The 17,775-nt window shown below is 40.6% G+C and overlaps 2 protein-coding genes across 3 annotated transcripts; both read left to right on the top strand.

Moving 5' to 3' along the window:
- The first annotated feature begins 301 nt into the window (after nt 1-301).
- Nucleotides 302-7,812, top strand: LOC116253617 (uncharacterized). Its single transcript, XM_031628539.2, has 8 exons — nt 302-960; nt 2,654-3,103; nt 3,415-3,586; nt 3,729-4,023; nt 6,539-6,611; nt 6,680-6,770; nt 7,184-7,263; nt 7,379-7,812. Exons 1-8 carry the CDS (start codon nt 871-873, stop codon nt 7,592-7,594), a joined length of 1,467 nt encoding a protein of 488 aa, XP_031484399.1. The 5' UTR covers nt 302-870; the 3' UTR covers nt 7,595-7,812.
- Nucleotides 7,813-12,173: 4,361 nt separating this feature from the next.
- Nucleotides 12,174-15,382, top strand: LOC116252170 (uncharacterized). 2 transcript variants are annotated; one of them, XM_031626275.2, is made up of 7 exons: nt 12,174-12,653; nt 12,868-13,261; nt 13,577-13,696; nt 13,804-13,960; nt 14,043-14,169; nt 14,250-14,417; nt 14,509-15,382. In XM_031626275.2, the coding sequence occupies exons 1-7, from the start codon at nt 12,240-12,242 to the stop codon at nt 14,773-14,775; spliced, it is 1,647 nt and encodes a 548-aa protein (XP_031482135.1). In that variant the 5' UTR covers nt 12,174-12,239; the 3' UTR covers nt 14,776-15,382. The 2 variants fall into 2 exon arrangements, with proteins under 2 accessions (XP_031482135.1, XP_031482134.1); XM_031626274.2 differs by having other exon boundaries at nt 12,175-12,653; nt 13,559-13,696.
- The last annotated feature ends 2,393 nt before the right edge of the window (nt 15,383-17,775 follow it).

Genomic DNA, 17,775 nt, shown 5'->3' with positions numbered 1-17,775 from the left:
AACTATTAAAAAAAAGTAAGCTGGGAAAAAAAGTGTATTTTTTTTTAATTTTAACAGTAACCAATATATTTTAAGTAACGTCATCATCCGTTACTGGTGGTTCAAAGAACCAATACACAAGGATAAGAAGAAGCCGGCGAGAAGTTTCTTTCGACTGTTACGTCTCAGTTAAAAAGTTTAGTCAACCCTAAGAGGACACGCGGTTAAGTTACTAAAATATTTTCCAAGTGTGCGCAAAGAAGTAAGCGATCCGTTGCACCAAATGAATAAGACGTACGCTCATGAGCTTTGCTGTGTCACGTCCTGGCGGCAACTATCTGAGGGGAAGGGGCCCAAGTTTGAAGACCAACTATGGCATCCGGTATTCGCCTTCCCAAGCACACGAAAGTGGAAGCAACCGCGGGAACGAAACTCTTCTGTCGTGGCAATGGCGGAGGAAGCTTCATGGAAGATGGGTGATCTCGGCGGATTGGGCCGCAGGGTCGTTCAGGCGAAGCCCATCTCAGCATTTCTTATTTGAGCGCTGCGCTGAGTGAGTAAGAGTAGGCCTAAGCGCAGAATACCGCCCTTGTCCACCAACTGCCGAGTCCTCCTCTTACTCCCCTCAGAGTTGAGCAGCCAAAAGGCCAAGAGCCGTTACTACGTGCAGATGTTGGATTCCTTACGGTCTTCCAGAAACCTGTAAAATGGCTTCTGCTTAGATTATTCTGCAAGAGGCTTCTTGTTTTTCGGCATTCCCCTTACCGTCCATATGTTCTAGTGGTTCGGTTTTCGGCTTCCGAAAGGTTTTTTTACCCTACTGAGCGCCTGCCTATTGTGAGCGTGCGCAACCATAATACCAGAAATTAGAAAGAGGACGAAAAAGAAGAGATGGCGATGGTCAGCGAAATACTTATAGAGGGCACCGACGAAGAAAGTTCCGTCAACCCAATCCTCCCGCCGCTTCCGGCTCCTCAGCAGGTCTCTCTCTCTCTCTCTCTCCACCCCCCCGCCCCTCTTCCCTCCAGCAAAGGGATGAGTCGCCCTTATGGCTTTGGGAATTATTAGAACATCTAAAAAAAAACCGTAACTTTACTGCCTCTTGTATTTTGTTCTCATGCTCCTGCTTCGTCGTCACTATATTTTTGAAAAGTTTAAAAGTTCTTTGATTTTTCCAAAAAACTCTTATATCACCAGTAAAATCTGTTGAAACGCGAATAAATCCTCCCTAAAATTTATAATTTTTCCCGTCTCCGCTGTCGTGGGCGATTTATGCATACAAACTGCGAAGTGCCCTTTTGAACTTAGTTTTGGTATCAATATTATGCTCCATATCTCTGTGCTTTTAATGTCGGTGCATGGTTCCGTCGGATTCGGAAAAAGTAAAAAAATGATTAAGGCCTGTATCGGCCGTATATTGTGGCCGATACGGCCCGATGTAAGCCGTCGGCCAGCGATAGAGCAGGTTTTGATGTCCAAACTGATTTTTGCAGCATTCCACATATTTCTCTCACTCTCAGCATTTATGAACCTGGTGCACGCTTCCATTCATGGGGGTGTGCAACATAAAGTCCAATTAAAAGGAAAAATTGACATAAGGTCCAATTAAAAGGAAAAATTTACTTTGACGAGTGAAGATTTCGCCAAAATGTTGCTTAGAAATGAAGATATCATTTAGGTGAATGTAATGTCTAAACTCGATTTCGTGAAAGTTACAATTAGTGTCGAACAACATGTCTGAATTTCGCATTTTAAACTTTAAAGCTTTATGACCGTGGAGTTCCAGTCTTATTGAATCTAAATGTGCTAAAGTAGGAGATGTAAAACCTGCTTGGTCATTGGTAAGCCAAAGCTGTTTGGCCATCATTAGTTGTAGCCTTTTAGATTCTTAACTTTCTTTTGACTCGATGGTTCCCATTCCCATGTCCTTTTCACTCCATGATTCCCATTCTCACGTTTTCTCGTGTGTATGCTTGTACGTCCATGTCCGTGTGTCCTCGTGCATGTGTCCAAGCATGAAGGATACTATCCAATCAAGATAATTCAAGATCAGCAATCGAATGATTGGCTAGGTGTTCAAATGTTTCTTTGGTTGTCTTTACAATGTTGAGTTGTTTTTTCCTTACCTCGAAGAATATTTCGGATTGAATATTCACTAAATAAAGCCTGACGACCACTTCATTGTGGCACCTCTCTGCCTTTCCAACTCCTTGACAATGCAAACTTATTTTATGCATAGCAAGCCTCTATATGTAATTAGAGTTAATCATGATGTCCGCTATATATACTATAAAGATCAAATATCCTCGAAAAGTTATGTTAAAATATTCGGCCTTTTTTTAAAATAACTCAATGATAAGCACATCTATGTTGCCCTCGGAGATCAGAATAAAGAGAAACGGTCAGTGGTTAATCAAAAGCATGTTTTATAGGTAATGAGCAACAATACGCACATCTACCACTTCATGGATTTGAAAAAGGTATCAAACAGATGTTCCAACTCTCCCTCTCTGTCTCTCTCTCTCTCTGTTTCTAGTCTCCGTGTGTGCGTGTGTCTATGTGTGCTAATGCCTTTGTTGACTTCACCAAAAAAATAGCTTGTGTTTGGAACTTTACCTAGTGAAATGCATGCTCTGGTTAGCTTAGGACCATTAACCTGTTCTATGCTTTCTAGGGGGTTGAATCAAACAAAATAGCTGCGCAAGCTGGTTCCTTTAAGCATCGGAGACAATCAGACCAGTCAGATGTACCGTCCAAATCATTGGGCGACTTAGCATTGCCTTTTGTAAGATTGGGCGTGCCTCCCGCCAGTCCTACATCTGTGAGGGGAAATGTTTTACAGAGCCCATCTACAACCAGAGGGAGATCCTCTATCAGGAGTCTACTTCAATGGCCAAGCTTCAAAAGTAAAATAAAATCTTCGGATGGTGAAAAAACTGCTATTTTATGTACTGGGGAATCATCGAACGGCCAACGGGGGAAGATTCCCATTATAAGATCATTTTCTTTGTCAAAAGCATTGGTGCATCCTTCGATGAGAAGAACATCATCGTTACCAGTTGCTAATTATACTGCTGAGGCTACAACCAATGAGCAGAACACGTATGATCCATCTGTATCAGTTGTAAGTATTTCATGTTTTTTAATATGAAAGCATTGAAGTAGCTCAAATGCACGAATCTCCATCAAAAAATTGGTAGTTAGCATTCAGCATCTGTGTGATTTCTTGCCTATGTCCTGAACTGCTTTCAACTCAAAAAGAATGTTGAAAATCAGTTGTGGAGGTTAGAAATAGTAAGGCTTGTGTTATAAACTCAAAACGCACAGAAAATTTGGGGTTACATTTGCATGTGTCTGCACATACATACAAGGCAATCATTTTGAGTAGAAGATTGTCAGGGTGACGAAGACTCATACCTGTTTTTCCCTTGGCAGAAATCAGTTGTGAAGCACATGTGCCGTTCTCTATCTGTTCCTTTGAACGCCAGACCCAAAAGCTTGAGACGGACGGAAACCTTAGGAGGTTTCTTTCGTGTAATTCCTAGTAGTCCTCTTATTGCTGCATCAGATCATGTCACCCCAAGTTCTACATGCGTAGAAGATGCTGGTATCTCCACATATTTATGTGCTACTCATTCAACTACTATATACTTCAATCTACTGAAAATTATTTAGTTTTCTAGTTCTTTTGTGTACTCATCCATTAGTTATTGATTTTTCTTTTAATTATGATGCTTCATGTGTTTTAGATGCCAAGGAGAAAGGTGAAGATATATCTGAAGAAGAAGCTGTATGCAGAATATGTTTGATTGAACTAGATGAAGGTGGTGAGACTTTAAAGTTGGAGTGTGGCTGCAAAGGAGCGCTTTCACTGGCCCATCAAGAGTGTGCCATAAAATGGTTTACCATCAAAGGAAATAAAAACTGTGAAGTTTGTAAGCAGGAGGTTCAAAATCTTCCTGTTACTTTACAGAGAATTCAAAACATTGATAATGTGAATAGGCAGAGACGTTATAGACCTCAGCGACGTGAACCACACTACAGGCATGTATCAGTTATCTTGTCTGCAAGACTCAGAGAGCTCAACTTTAGAAATATCATAGTTTGCATATTCATGTTCTTACCCCCCAAATGCCTGTTTTAGTTGGTTTTACTTTTATCTTTCGTTTTTTTCCTTTTCTAGTTTCATCATGCAACCTACATCAGTTCGAGTTTGCATATTCATTTGTCCATTTTCAGCACTTGCATTGACAAATCTTGATGCCATTCATCCAACATGGAGAGACTTTCTTCGTATGCACTATGCTCTGTGCTAAATAAACAACATTTTTGTTATGGCCATATGATGCTTGTCAATTCACATGAGGACAGTATGGATGTTTATTTGGGAAGTATTTTACACAACTAACAATAAAATCCTAGTTGAAAAGACGTTGGGACATTAATGTCCATGTCAAAATTTCTACTGTCAGCACAATTAATGCTTGATGCCTTACATGGTAGGCACTGATGCAGTTCACACTTTTAAGTCCCATTTAGAATCTAACTATGGCGACCATCCAGTCTCCACACTGGCTTGTTCTGGGAATGGTAGTGTACAGAATTTTCACTCAAAACGAATAAGCTATGTCACAGGAGCGTAGGTGTGCCTTGTTCTCAGCATTGGTAGTGTGCGGAGTTTTAACTCAAGAATAGATAATGTCACGAGAATGTGGGTGTGGTTGCAACAAGGGTGTGTATGTGTGCATGTCTGTGAAAGGATGTTTATGTAAGTATAACATAAGAAATTGACATGCAAACCCAGACACATCCACAACCAAGTTAAATAGGGTGTGGTGGCCTATTTGATGAAGAGTATTGGACTATTGGTGTTTCAATGTGAGCTGATAGTGCCTTTGTTATTAGGTTGATGGACCCTGTCCCCCGGATGATACCTGTTATTTTCCACCAGGCGCAAATCAGATCAGAACTTGAACTCACTGAAGTTTGTTTGTCCTTGTGATGGATCACAATCATGCACATTTTTGGGGGCTCACTAATCAAAATGCATCATGCAGACTGTCCTTTTATTGTAGTCACCAACGTTACTGATATTTTGACTTTGAAAATATAATCTATATTACCAATTTTGAAGCTGACATTAATAGCAAAATTTCATAAGAAATTTGAATAAAATCTCTCTCTCTCTCTCTCTCTCTCTCTCTCTCTCTCTCTCTCTTGCGTGCGCGCGCGCGCACGCGCGCATGCGCATACACACACACACGTTTAACATTCTAAAACAATTCTAGTGATTTCTTCATTATTTTTACAGGAAAATCCCGAGGAACCTTTTATTTTATATCTTTCTTGAATTGTTTTACATTTTTTCAATCTTTAAACTTCTGACTTTTTCTATGAAGAATCATATTTTGGAAAACTCTTGGGAAGAACTTGATGAGAAATTGCCAAAGGGTTGTTGGTGTATGTAATCTTCATTGTATTTTCTAGGACACTAATTGAGTTTCTTTTTTATGAGCATTAATTTGCATTCACCATTCCATGAAGGTGCCAAAAACAGTTTCTCTTCCATAAGCTTTATTGAAGCTGGAATATATTATGCTTGAGTATAACATATTGCATCTTACAAGTATTTTCTGGCTTATCAATGATCATGTACAAGGGGATTGCTTCAGATGGTATCCTTGCAGTCCTTTGCATGTTCTGAACTGGTTAATGTCTTGTCACCAGGTTAATGAACATGCCTCTTTTCATACTTGGTGCATTTATGTGTGCACTATTGTGCACTATTAACTCAAGTAGGCTTTGTTGAGGTTTCCTAGTTTCACCAGCAATAATTTTCTGAACTGGATTTTATTGTGAAGTTTCAGGCAGCCCATTGAGTTTCTGTTCTAAGCTGAAACCATTCAAATACTGCATGTTTTGTCAGTTTTGATCCATTTCACTTGAAAATTAGGTGAAATCTGGTTCTTCCAAATGCAGAAGATGTTTTGTTTCATGCTATCTTGTTTGCATTAGTGCATTTATGTGTGCACTATTAACTCAAGTAGGCTTTTGTTGAGGCTTCCTAGTTTCACAAGCAATCATTTTCTGAGCTGGATTCTATTGTGAAATTTCAGGCAGCCTTTTGAGTTTCTGTTTTAAGCTGAAATAATTCAAATACTGCATTTTTTGTCAGTTTTAATTCATTTAACTTGAAAATTAGGTGAAACCTGGTTCTTCCAAGTGCTGAAGATGTTTCATTACATGCTATGATGTTTCATTACATACTATCTTGTTTGCCTCTTCTCCCTCATCTCTATTAACCCCTATTAGGTTTCATCATCATGATACTTTTGATAGAGAAGAAAGGCCTTCTGGCTGTATTTCAAACTACATATTTTGCACTATTGGCAGCATTATTTCTATGTTCTTCCTGAAGGTATGTTGCTCTTGTTGTTTCACTATTGAAAAGGTCTCAGCATCATGTACCTCTTTATGCCATGATGTCTTCTTCCTTCTATTTTCCCTTTTTCCTTGATTCTGACCTGTGTGGTTCTTGTTTTGCTTTGTATATGGACAGGCTATGTCAAGACATGCCCATTCTGATCATTATTAGCATCCTTGCTTATTTTTGCTTTCTCGAGCTGTTTCTGGTAAGTTAAATCATTTGGTTCCAATTATTCACCACTTTCAGGTGTTCTTATTTCCAATTTTTGAACAGGTTGGGGAGATGAGAACTGGTTCGCTTGCTGTGTCCTTGCCATTTTCATGTGTCTTGGGTCTTCTGGCTTCCACAACAGCATCTACAATGGGTAAGACTCTACACCTTCCAATACGTTGTTTTCTGGGCGCTGCGAAAGTTTTTTTAGCATCCAAGACATTGAGTGGACATGTGCACCTCGAGTAAACAAAGGGAGGAAAAAATCAGAAAGTTTCTGAAAAGTTGTAATATTTTGTTTGGCTCCTTTGGAGCGAAGCTGGATGTCCTATTTGTTCAAAACATGTGAAAAGAAGTTCTGCTTTTCATTTTCAAAATCCTACTTAGGCTCTCATCTAACAATTTCTTTTTTGTGCTTTTGTGCACCTTGGGCCCATCCAAAGTAGGTGCAGCCAGGAAAATCCCCTCATTTAAAGACGTAATTCGATTTGCACAATTGTAATTTGCTATTGTGGTTGAGCTTTCAAATCACTTGACTTTGAAATAATCCTTGTTTTGCTTGTTTAGTTAGGAAAAGGCATGCCTGGATATATGCAACTATTCAATTTTTGTTAGTGGTGCTTTACGCTTACCTCTTCCATTCCCTGGTAAGTTCATTTTTAACTTTTAAGTAACCATGTCGTTCCTATGTCATACGCTTCATGAATGAAATGATTTCCACTGTTTGAGCTTTAAATTGACTTTTAGTTTGCCAAACTGCAGATTCATGTTCAGATCGTTCTATCCATCCTACTTTCTTCTATGGTTGGATTTGGAACTGTAGCATGTGGCAGTTCTCTAATTGTGGCACTCAACCGGTGGGGTAGACAGGGGAGGCTTGCTTGGTTGGAGTATCATGACAACCCTCAGCATGTACACTCACAACCCGGGCAATCATCAGGAGCACATTCTCAAGAGTATGCCTTCACTGACATATAAGGACCAGAGGTTGCTTAAGCATATAGCTGGCTTGGTTGATTATTGTACTCTTATGTTTCTTAAGCACTAAGGATAGCTTAGCAGTGTACATATTTCAGTCAAAGTATAGAGTTCACCATCATCTGGCTTGTGATTAGTCTTATGTAGAGCATATACAGTACTTGTAATGCCATTTACACGGACAGAGAGAGAGAGAAAGAGAGAGAGAGTTCATTCCAGGTGCTTGTTTGTGAAATTTGTGTGTGGCAGGGTCGTTTGCTTAATCAGTATGACATTGTAACCCAGGTAAACCTATGCGATTGGGTAGGTAGGAATCCTTTAAGTAGGTTGTTCCTATGTAAGTTCAGATGTTTTTTGCTCAGGCTCGGATCTGATTTTTTGTTGATGAAACCCCAAATTGCTTCCAAGTATAGATGAGAAATATAATCGACTCGACTTGTTTATTTTGCAAGATAATCTAGTAGCATCTTGAAGTGTTTGGATGTGAATCCACCGCATGGAGGCTGCATGTTTGTCATGTGAAATGTTGGGAAAATAGCACAAAGCAAATGTGGAAATTTTACAAAGCTTGAAAGGGCAATGAATGACTTTTGTTGGCAGATGATCGACATGGGAAGAGAAAATTTTATCTTATAAGCTGGAAGTCTGCTTGCAAACCCAAGACTGAAGGAGGTATTGGTTTGACTCCCCTTGTAGATGTGAATAAGGATTTATGGCTAGTAGAATCTGTAACTTAGTCAATAAGAATGGCACACTGTGGAAATGGCTGCAGAGTAGGTATCTTAGGCCAACGACCAGCTTATGGAACCTTCTTAAACCCTGGAAAGGATCATGGGGATAGACAAGCCCTGGCTGGGGTTGGGCCACGGTGGAAGACAGAGTTGTCTATCAAATTGGCGATGGGCTTCGATGTAGATTTTGGGTAGATAAATGGATGTCTACTATCTATTGTCAGAAATAAAAGGTGAAGACTACTGGAAGATCCAAAAATTCCTTACACTTTACATTTTTCAGGCAAAGGTTCAAATTCAAAACTTTGGTAGACTTGTTCCTGAAGGAATGAACAGAATTAATAATCTCTCCTTAGACTTTAATAAAATGTCTTTCAATGGAGGGGTAGGAATTAGGAAGGTCAAAATGAGATAAAAGTTGGTGAAATCAGAGAAGAAATTAGGCAAAGAAGAAGGGTTTGAGATATGAAAAGCAGATAGTTATGGCAATTCTCACCGAGCAGAGCCAACTGGTTTGCTTCTTGGCATGTGAAAACAAGCTGCCAACCCTTGATCATTTACAGAGAAGAGGGGGTTCAAATAGCAACTAGATGCAGTTTATGTAAATCTGGTCGGGAAAGCTACATGCATATCATAATTCAATGGAAAATAAATCTGGTCGGGAAAGCTACATGCATATCATAATTCAATGGAAAACAGCAAATCAGTTTGGAGATTGGTGAATTCAGTAGAAGGCGAATTCCTTGGCAAGATATCAAATCAGAATTCCAAGTTTGCAGGAAAGTAAGATTTTCTGAATACTGGTTTACAAAACGTTGCCCAATTTCATTTCATATTATAAGCTGATGACTTTGGTGGGGACAAAATAAAGCTTTGCATGGAGATGTTCTTCAAGATTTTGTTAAGCAACTTACAAGCAGCACTTGCAGATCATGCAAGGATGCATACCTCTATCTTGTTCAGCTCTTTCTTTCTGTTTATGTTATGATACAATTGCCATAGAAAATCAAGAAACTTTAATGTCAAAGTTAATATCAAATTGGGAAAGGTGCTTGCATTCAAGATCTAGGAAAATTGCACTATTTTCTAGGGATTGAACCGAAGGAGGTGACGAATGGGCTCATTTTATTCTAACAAACATATATAATGGATCTCCTGTTAAGGGTTAAAATGGAAGGGATTTGGCTGGTTTCCATGCTTATGACCTTCACCAGCATAATAGATGTAGAAGCAACATTTAGTGATGTCACTCTCTATTGAAGCCTGGTTAGAGTGATATAATATGTCACCTTAGCTTGCCTAGACATCAGTTTGGTGAATTGGGTTTGTTAGTTCATGGATGTCTGTCATCAAGCACATTCTAAGATATCTAAAGCCACTATTCATGAGGCCTATATATTGAAGCCTTGTCTAGTCTCTCTCTCTCTCTCTCTCTCTCTCTCTCTTTGCATTAATAAATGCAAATTGAGTGGGATGCTTGTCTAACTGAAGGTCTACCAGAGGATATGATTTGCTCTTGGGAAGTACTCTCGTATCTTGGAGCTCAAAGAAACAGGTCGTAGTTTATTGTTCCAGCACTAAAGTTGAGCCTAGAGCTCTTTATAGTTCAGCATCTGAAGTTTTGTGGATGAATTAATTATTTAATATCTATGCTTGGAATCAAATCACCCCAAATTCCAGTTATTTGGCATGATAATATTGGAACAATATGTCTTCTGTCGAACCAAACATGTAGAAATCAATTTACTATTTGCCCGAGCAAAGCTTGGAAGGAAACAATCCACAATTTATCTACGAACGACCACAGCAAGGTGCATGTGATCAACATCCCTATGACTTGAGGAGGGATGTTAGAGTATGGTTTACTGATGGAGCACAAGAAGATGAAAAAATTAAGGCAAGCAATCGTTGGACGCGTAGTTGTCTATTCCTCCACATCCACTCATCATGAGAAACAATGCAGTAGTGCCCACCATTTTCAAAAGTTAAATTTTTAGTGTAAGAGCATTATGAGACAATGTGGTAGTGCCCACCATTTTCAAAAGTTAAATTTTCTACAGCTTTGTTTCTAATGCCAAGAAGTCCTTTCTATATCCACAACAACAATTACATAGCTTTATGTTGCGTTAATAAAATTCAAAATCATGTACTGATGACTGAGCAAAGCGGGCGCTGGTAATGCCGAGCAGGACGCTGGCGATGTTGGAGCAAGGAGTGGTAGACAAACTGTTGGAGAACCCTCGAGAGAAAAGGGGAGAAAGACCTACATTGGAGAATGACCCACTAAGCATAAAAGAAAGGAAGACGCTCGATTGAGCGAAAATGGCTTAAAGGGTTCTATAGCGGCAAGAGGGCCATAAGCGGTGACAGAATCTATATCGAGGAATTATTTCACTGATATAGATTTGTCATAACTAGAGGACACGAATCACCTGGTATCGACACGTTGGTATAATTAAGTTTTTTTTTTTAAAAAAAAATGTATTGGTAACATCAAATATATCTTGTGTTGAACACTTGCACATCTGTCATCCTGTTTCAATGCACTTGATGCATGTAGTGTTCTAGTTCAAATGAAAAAACTGGATATAAGTGATACAAAACTCATATTCAGTGTTAAATTGCTTTTTTTCGGCTTCTATTCCTCCGGCAATCGCAAAGCACATCAAGACACATGAATTTGCCAAAGGCCAGCATGAACAGCCACATTAGTAGTCTCTGGCCTATGAAACTGTAACGAAGTAATGCTAGAGTGTTCATTTATAGTGGTTGGTGAACATATGTAGTATGTCATTCCCTAAAATTTGGATGTAAGTTTGGACAAACTACTTGTTTTCTGCAAGCGATCTAAGTTTTGCAAGGTGCACAGAACTCTTGATGAAACAATGCGAACACTTCTTAAAAGTGGTGGGGTTATAGATCATATTTCATGCAGACAAAAGTGATAATGAAGACGAAAAACGGAAGCTTATTCAAGTTGTCAAGGTAAATCTTGACGAGGAAGAAGAGGACATGGATAAGCCAATGACAAACAGCTGGAATGTGAAATATTGTCTGTGTAACTTTTATTCAATCTTGTCAAATGTTGATCGTACAACTTTTTTTTAGTAAAAATTTAATATTTTATAGTGTACATATGTTTGTGCATATGTACACTATAATACTGACATTACAGGTACACTGCTGAAAGATGCGCTAACACCGACACCTGGAGAGGCATCACTCTGCAAGTTCGATGAGTCGTCACACGTTTCGAGTCACCGATGTGAGAGAGCTCATCAGCAATAAAAAATTCCCTCTTAACAGCATGAGCCAAACACGACCCCTAGTATGAGGAGCACTTTCATTTTCCTAAGAAAAATCCTGTTCTGATCTTCTCTCGGTCTTGTCTTAAGAAGTTTAGGTTTCCTCGCAAAATTTGGAGCTCTTTACCATCATACAACATCTTCAAAATACTCTCATTAAAATGACTTCTCACTAATTGATGGATGGCCCTTTAATGTTGTTTTTTATCTTAAAACGTTGTTTGGTAGTGGAAACAATTTGTTAAATTTATTATAAAAATGAAAACAGATTCATGAAGTATTATGCTATAATGTTTCATGAATTTATCTAATGTTGGACATATACATGAAAATACTCTTATTGCCAAATAACACAAGGATCAGCACTAGCTCATGATTCTGTGATTAAACCCAGAATTTGAAACCGCACCAAAAGGAGCCAATAGCCAACAATAATGTTGCGTAGCAAAGCGGAGCCCGAAGCGTCAATCATTTGCCTCCAGCTTTGACCTGCAAGGGACCCCATTCTGTCTTAGATATTTTCTCGGCTGCTTTCGTATTGGAAAGGATATTTCCTCCTGATTTTGGTCGGGCACCACTCCTGTGACCTCTCACTCTCTCTCGTCTTTGATGACGTTTCAGGCCATACCCGTCGGGCTGCTCAGCCGCAGTACCACCGCCCTGCAGATGCCAATCAAATTTCCGTATCCCTGCAAGAGGGGAGGCTGCACGTGCCGTCCCTTCCCGATTAGACCAGCCCAAACGAGCGGTCCAATGTTCCTTCCTCGCCTGTCCTCTCTCGTTCACACTGAGATATGTGTGCTGTGCAGAACGTGGTATAGCAAAAGCACCGGCGACGGAGTTGAGGCGCTCAAGAGATCAAGGACTCCGGGGCTGCGATCACATCTCAGGAAGGGTAAAGGCGACCCGAGCGCAAGAAAAGGGGATCAAGAAAAAGGCTCTGTTATGGGTGCTGTTGCCTTGATAGTTGGGACCAGCATTGGGTCAGGGATTTTGGCCCTTCCGATGAAGACTGCTCCAGCAGTAACACACACTCTTTCTCTTTCTCTCTCTTCCTCTCTCTTTAACTCGTAACTTATTCGTGGGAAGTGATAGCTCGTAGAGGATGAGATCTTGACGAGCTTAATTCTCAAATTAAGCATAGGGAAGTCCCCTTTGAGCTATCAATAACAAGCATCTTCCTTTGCAAATCCAATAGTTAACTTTTCATGAGTTATCATGCAACACCCGTTTTCAGGGTCTTATCCCAACGGCCTCGCTCTTGATCGCAAGCTGGGCATTCCTCCTTGTAGAAGCCCTCCTTCTTGCAGAAGTGAATGTCGCATTGATGGAGAGGATGGAGGGCGAGGCAGAAGATGGTCGCAAATTAAACTTCATATCCTTTACCACCATGGCTGAAGCGACACTGGGAAAGCTGGGGGCTCACGTAGCTACTCTCGCATATGTCTTCCTGGCATACTCTTCCATGGTTGCATATGTGGCGAAGTCGGGGGACATCCTGTCTCACGTCCTCAACCACCCAACTTCTGTTCTAGGCTGCTGCTTCACCCTCGTTTTCACTCTGCTCATCTCGGTGGGAGGTACCAAATTGACGGACCAAGTCAACCAAGGATTAACAATCCTAATGGTCGGTAAGTTGTTTCGTACTCAAGCTGTTGAGTGGACTCTTAATTAAATTTTATTCCTAAACAAATTATGTATGAAGCTTGTATAGGATGAGAATACCTGTGAAAGTGATCCAACTAAAAGGCAAATTGAACATGATTTTTTTTTGTTTTCACTTTCCGTTAGCTTCTGATATGACAAAGCTATGCATTTGGTCGCAACCAGGATCTTCTGTTCTCAACCTTCGTGATTTGACGAAATGTTAGGGGAAGCACTTTTTGTAGTGACGCCTTCTATCTTTTGACTTCTGGATCAATGACCAGGACTGGTGATTTTGATAGAATCGACTGCGGTCAACTCCGGAGGTTGGCGTGGGCATATTGACGAGGGAGATTGGAGTAGAACTCCCGAGACTCTTCCCGTGATTATATTCTCTTTAGTTTACCACGACCTGTCACCAGGTACCCCATCCGTACGCGGAGACGTTTACTAAAATTAATCTGTTAGAAACTACGGTTTTCATTAGATATACGGTCCGCTCATCTGTGATTAACAATTCATTGCACAGTTTTATGTGCGTATCTGGGAGGGGACATTTCCAGGATAAGGTTGTCAGTGATGCTGGGGAGCATGGTACCCTTGATTATTTTGCTTGACTGGGACGCCATCGCTCTCGGTCTCTCTCCTGCTTCCGATGGCACAGACCCTGTGAATTTGCTGATGAGGTCTCCTCTTTAATTTTCCCTTGTCCCCTCTTGCTTATGTGCGCTTGTATGGTGGCTGACTGGAACTTAATTTATCTTTCAGATCAGCTGGGAGCTGCGGGCTTACGTCCGTGACGGTGGAGACCTTCTCTCTTTTGGCTGTTGGGACATCGTTGATAGGCACTCTTTTGGGTTTTTCACAATTTTTCACCGAACAACTTAGTCAATATGTATGTGCGGAAGCTGTATGTGTGTGTGTGTTGTGCACGTCGCACGTGACAAACCCTGATATGTATGGTTTAATTTGCAGAAGTGGAAAGAACCTGCAGGACTTGGATCGGTCAAGAGGCCTCAGAAATGGTGGGGAAGCTGCAATGTGGTAGACTTGGCGTCTATGCTTCTTGCTGTCGCTCCACCGCTACTCCTAGTCCTGACGAACGCCATCCCAGATGCGTTTTCTACGGCCACTGACATCGCTGTAAGTTCGATTCGATCTGGTGGCCCTAAAAGTGCGATATGTAGTGGTGAAGATATTGTCGATTAATATATACACATCACGTGTGGCGCAGGGTGGGTACTGCATGACCATTTTGTATGGAGTCTTTCCGCCCGCAATGGCGTGGTCTTTGTTCGCCTCTGACGAAGAAACCTCCTATTCCGGTGATGACAAACACGAGGTCGAGAAGGATGACCGGGACAACCCGACCGTGAGAGGTGGGGCCGTCTTCTCCCCAACAATACTGAAAGAGAAGCCTACTTTGCTTGGTATTGGGGTTTCTGCTTGTGGAATTATAGTAGAGCAGTTGTTGCAAAGCTTCCACATATTTCGTCCCTAGCTAGCTAGCTAAGACCTGCAAATTCTTCTTTTAGCACTTGTACATAACCACTTACCTGGAGATCAGATTTTACTAGAGACAAGATGGGGGTTGTGGTTAATTAATACCATGACAGAGGACGGAGAAGCAACGTCAAGCAGCTAAACTAAAAGAGTTTCTGGAGATTGGGATGGGAAACTCGGACGCGTTGCAGCGGCAGACAGACACAATTTTTAATCTGTACCAATCCATTTAGTACTGATCTACCTCAGACAGGCAAGGTGGTAGGAAGGCGTGAAGGATGAGGCATGAGACTGGCTGTCGGGTGCCACCACTCATAAGAAAGAGAAAACCGATGAGAAAAAAGTGAAAGATTCGTCCACATGGTGTGTGTGGTGGTCGTCAGCCACAGCCCATGTCCTGATGCGCGTTCAGTCTTGCTGATTCGACGAACACTACCTGCCCCAGTTTTTGTGATACGGAGTTCCGTTTCCTGATCTTTCAAATGTAAATGTCCCGGGGTCCTATCGCTATGAATTTTTCTTTTATACAAAAAGGTGCCGGGGCCATCTCTCCAACACGTCGGCATCGAGACTAGTTGCAAAGTAGTGAAAAATGTTTCACATCACATGCATGCATGTCAGAACGATTTAATTGCTAGGGAAAGCGTCTTGAATATCAACAAGCTTGAATTCTAAGGACCGAACCAACGTGCACCAATATGTGGCGCAGGAATGATCCTTTTAAGAAAAGAAGTGAATCCTCAAACTTGAACATGACAGAAAGCGCAGTTCATTGCGGTCCAACCTTGGTCATTTTTAAATTTGACGACGACGGGTTGCTAGATCTACCGCGAGAGAGAGAGAGAGGCCGGAAGGAAATAATTTTCATAACCAGATCGGATCTAGCACCTTTTAGAAATCGCGTGCAGATACCAACCCTTCAATAATCGTCCCCTGGCCTATAGAAAATTTTCTACTTTGCCTTCTAACAATCAAAACAAAAAACAGAAAACAGGAGGGAAGGGATTCCATTTATCGTAGTCGGTCAAGCGTCCAATTGAGCAGGCCAGTCATGGCACCAAGATAGTATCTCCATGTGACAATTGTCAGAAATTGAGGCAACTACGCAAAAGCGTCTGACTGTGCGAATAGAGTCCCGAGCCGCGAATTGCGACAACAGTGGTTCAGCCTGTGACTTATGTCTTTTTCCTCTCTCTCTCTCTCTCTCTCTCTCTCTCTGTGGGCATGTAAAGGATCCAATCCCAGCGGTTTGAGGTAAGATTAGTAGTAAATTCATCGGTCACACCTCCAGGCCTAAATTAGATATGACAAAACCAAGGCCTAAACTTGTCTTTTCATGATTTGGTTTTAGGCCTAACCCTTTACATGAATAAAATGTGTGGTATCAGGGAAATAAAGGAAGTCAACGACTTGCATTTTATCTGATGTCTCAGCTCTGACGTCAATATTTAGTCGGACTTGGTAAAGAAGACTGGATCTTATTACTAAGTAGATCTAGAGGATTAGACAAACAGAGAAACAAAAGCATGTGGTATAAATTGAAATATTTACTCGACTAAAAACGAACGAAAATTTTATCGAGGCTAATAACTAGAGTCGCATTGAAACACAAAATATTCCGCAAATTGTGCTTGCTCAAGGTGAGGCGGAAAGGTGGTTCCAAGGGTCATACGGTAGTTAATGGGGTTGAGGGTGAGAGTGTGAAGTCTGATTCCCATGTTTTGTAAGGGCATTTATCTAATTTTATGTGGTAGTAAAAACTCTCTGCGGCCGTGGACATAGGAAAATCTTGTTTTGAACCAAAATCCTTATGCCTTCTTCTTCCTTCTCTTATTCGGTTTCTTTTCTTGGTGTCATAAGAGAGAGTGGGAGGGTCTCATTCTTAACAGACCTCAACTGGCACATTCCCCCATAAGTGTTACCTCCATGTGCTAAAAATGAGTGGGAGCATTGTATTAGTTGGTGATATTAGACTAACATTAAGCATTCACATATTCCAAGACCCTGCAGGTGGGGCACTTCGAGCTCTTTTCGGTTTCTTTTTACTTAGCTCTAGAAGAGAGAGAGAGAAAGAGAGAGTTAGTCTAATGTCAGCTAAACGTTGTGGCATTTATATGTGTGTGTGTGTGTGCGTGTGTAAATGTCAGCTACACGTTGGATAACAAAAATGAGTTTTTTGGAGTGTATAATGTCAGCTAAACGTTGTAGCAGTTATGTTACAGTTAATATACAATAACAAAGAAACGTTGTGGCAGTTATGTTGCAGTTAATGTACAACAACAAAGATGCCCTTCTATGAAAAGTAATTAAGCAAATTTACTGGAAATTTCCCATAACAAAATAATGAAAAAGAATTAATACCATAAATCACCTAACCTTTGGATTAATTGAAAATTTGGAAACTGTTTCCTTAGACTCTTCTGTTTATATGCGAAAGAATACATGTGTGTGTGTGTGTGTGTGTATTTGTGCCCCAAGAGTTTCTACATCAGCACATACAGATCATTTTACAAAAAAGTCAAAGCAGCTCATGAAGGTAATCGTTTGAGAGAGAAAAAACTGTTGCATGTTCCAATTTCATCCTGCTCCAGCAAGAGATGTCCCATTTAAGTCGATGGTATCCATCTAGCGATCCCACAAAGACTGATAATATGTGAAAGATCAAGTAGGAGGATGGCTGCTTCCGCATGAGAAGTTCCAGCAATGCAAACAACAAATATTTGTGTCAAAGAACAGAAACACAGGTTCAACAGATGAGGTTTTGACTACATAACTAAAGGAATCACCATTGAGCAAATATGTGAGCATATGAGTACAAATAACAGAAACAACAAGCCTGAGAGAAGAGACAAAGAGATACTAGTCTCTTTCACAATGTGTGCTCTGCAAAGAAAACAGAAATCTCATAACTTCAAGCAACCATTCAAGGCATATATGCATATTCTTGGGGAATTTTTTTGCTCCAGTCCTTTACAAGGAAGCATTCCATGAGTGATAC

This window comes from Nymphaea colorata, chromosome 4 (genome assembly GCF_008831285.2).
Source record: "Nymphaea colorata isolate Beijing-Zhang1983 chromosome 4, ASM883128v2, whole genome shotgun sequence".
In the NCBI taxonomy this organism is placed as follows: domain Eukaryota; kingdom Viridiplantae; phylum Streptophyta; class Magnoliopsida; order Nymphaeales; family Nymphaeaceae; genus Nymphaea; species Nymphaea colorata.
The sequence above is the reverse complement of the archived record's forward strand: the minus strand, read 5'-3'. Positions and strand labels throughout refer to the sequence as shown.

Bases quoted from the DNA above. Each gene is read 5' to 3' on its own strand.
- LOC116253617 (XM_031628539.2), top strand. From the start codon at position 871: ATGGCGATGGTCAGCGAAATACTTATAGAGGGCACCGACGAAGAAAGT. The intron at 3,104-3,414 runs GTAAGTATTTCA...TTCCCTTGGCAG, and splicing joins ATGATCCATCTGTATCAGTT to AAATCAGTTGTGAAGCACAT. The intron at 3,587-3,728 runs GTATCTCCACAT...CATGTGTTTTAG, and splicing joins TACATGCGTAGAAGATGCTG to ATGCCAAGGAGAAAGGTGAA.
- LOC116252170 (XM_031626274.2), top strand. From the start codon at position 12,240: ATGACGTTTCAGGCCATACCCGTCGGGCTGCTCAGCCGCAGTACCACC. The intron at 13,697-13,803 runs GTACCCCATCCG...TTCATTGCACAG, and splicing joins TTACCACGACCTGTCACCAG to TTTTATGTGCGTATCTGGGA. The intron at 13,961-14,042 runs GTCTCCTCTTTA...TTTATCTTTCAG, and splicing joins CCTGTGAATTTGCTGATGAG to ATCAGCTGGGAGCTGCGGGC.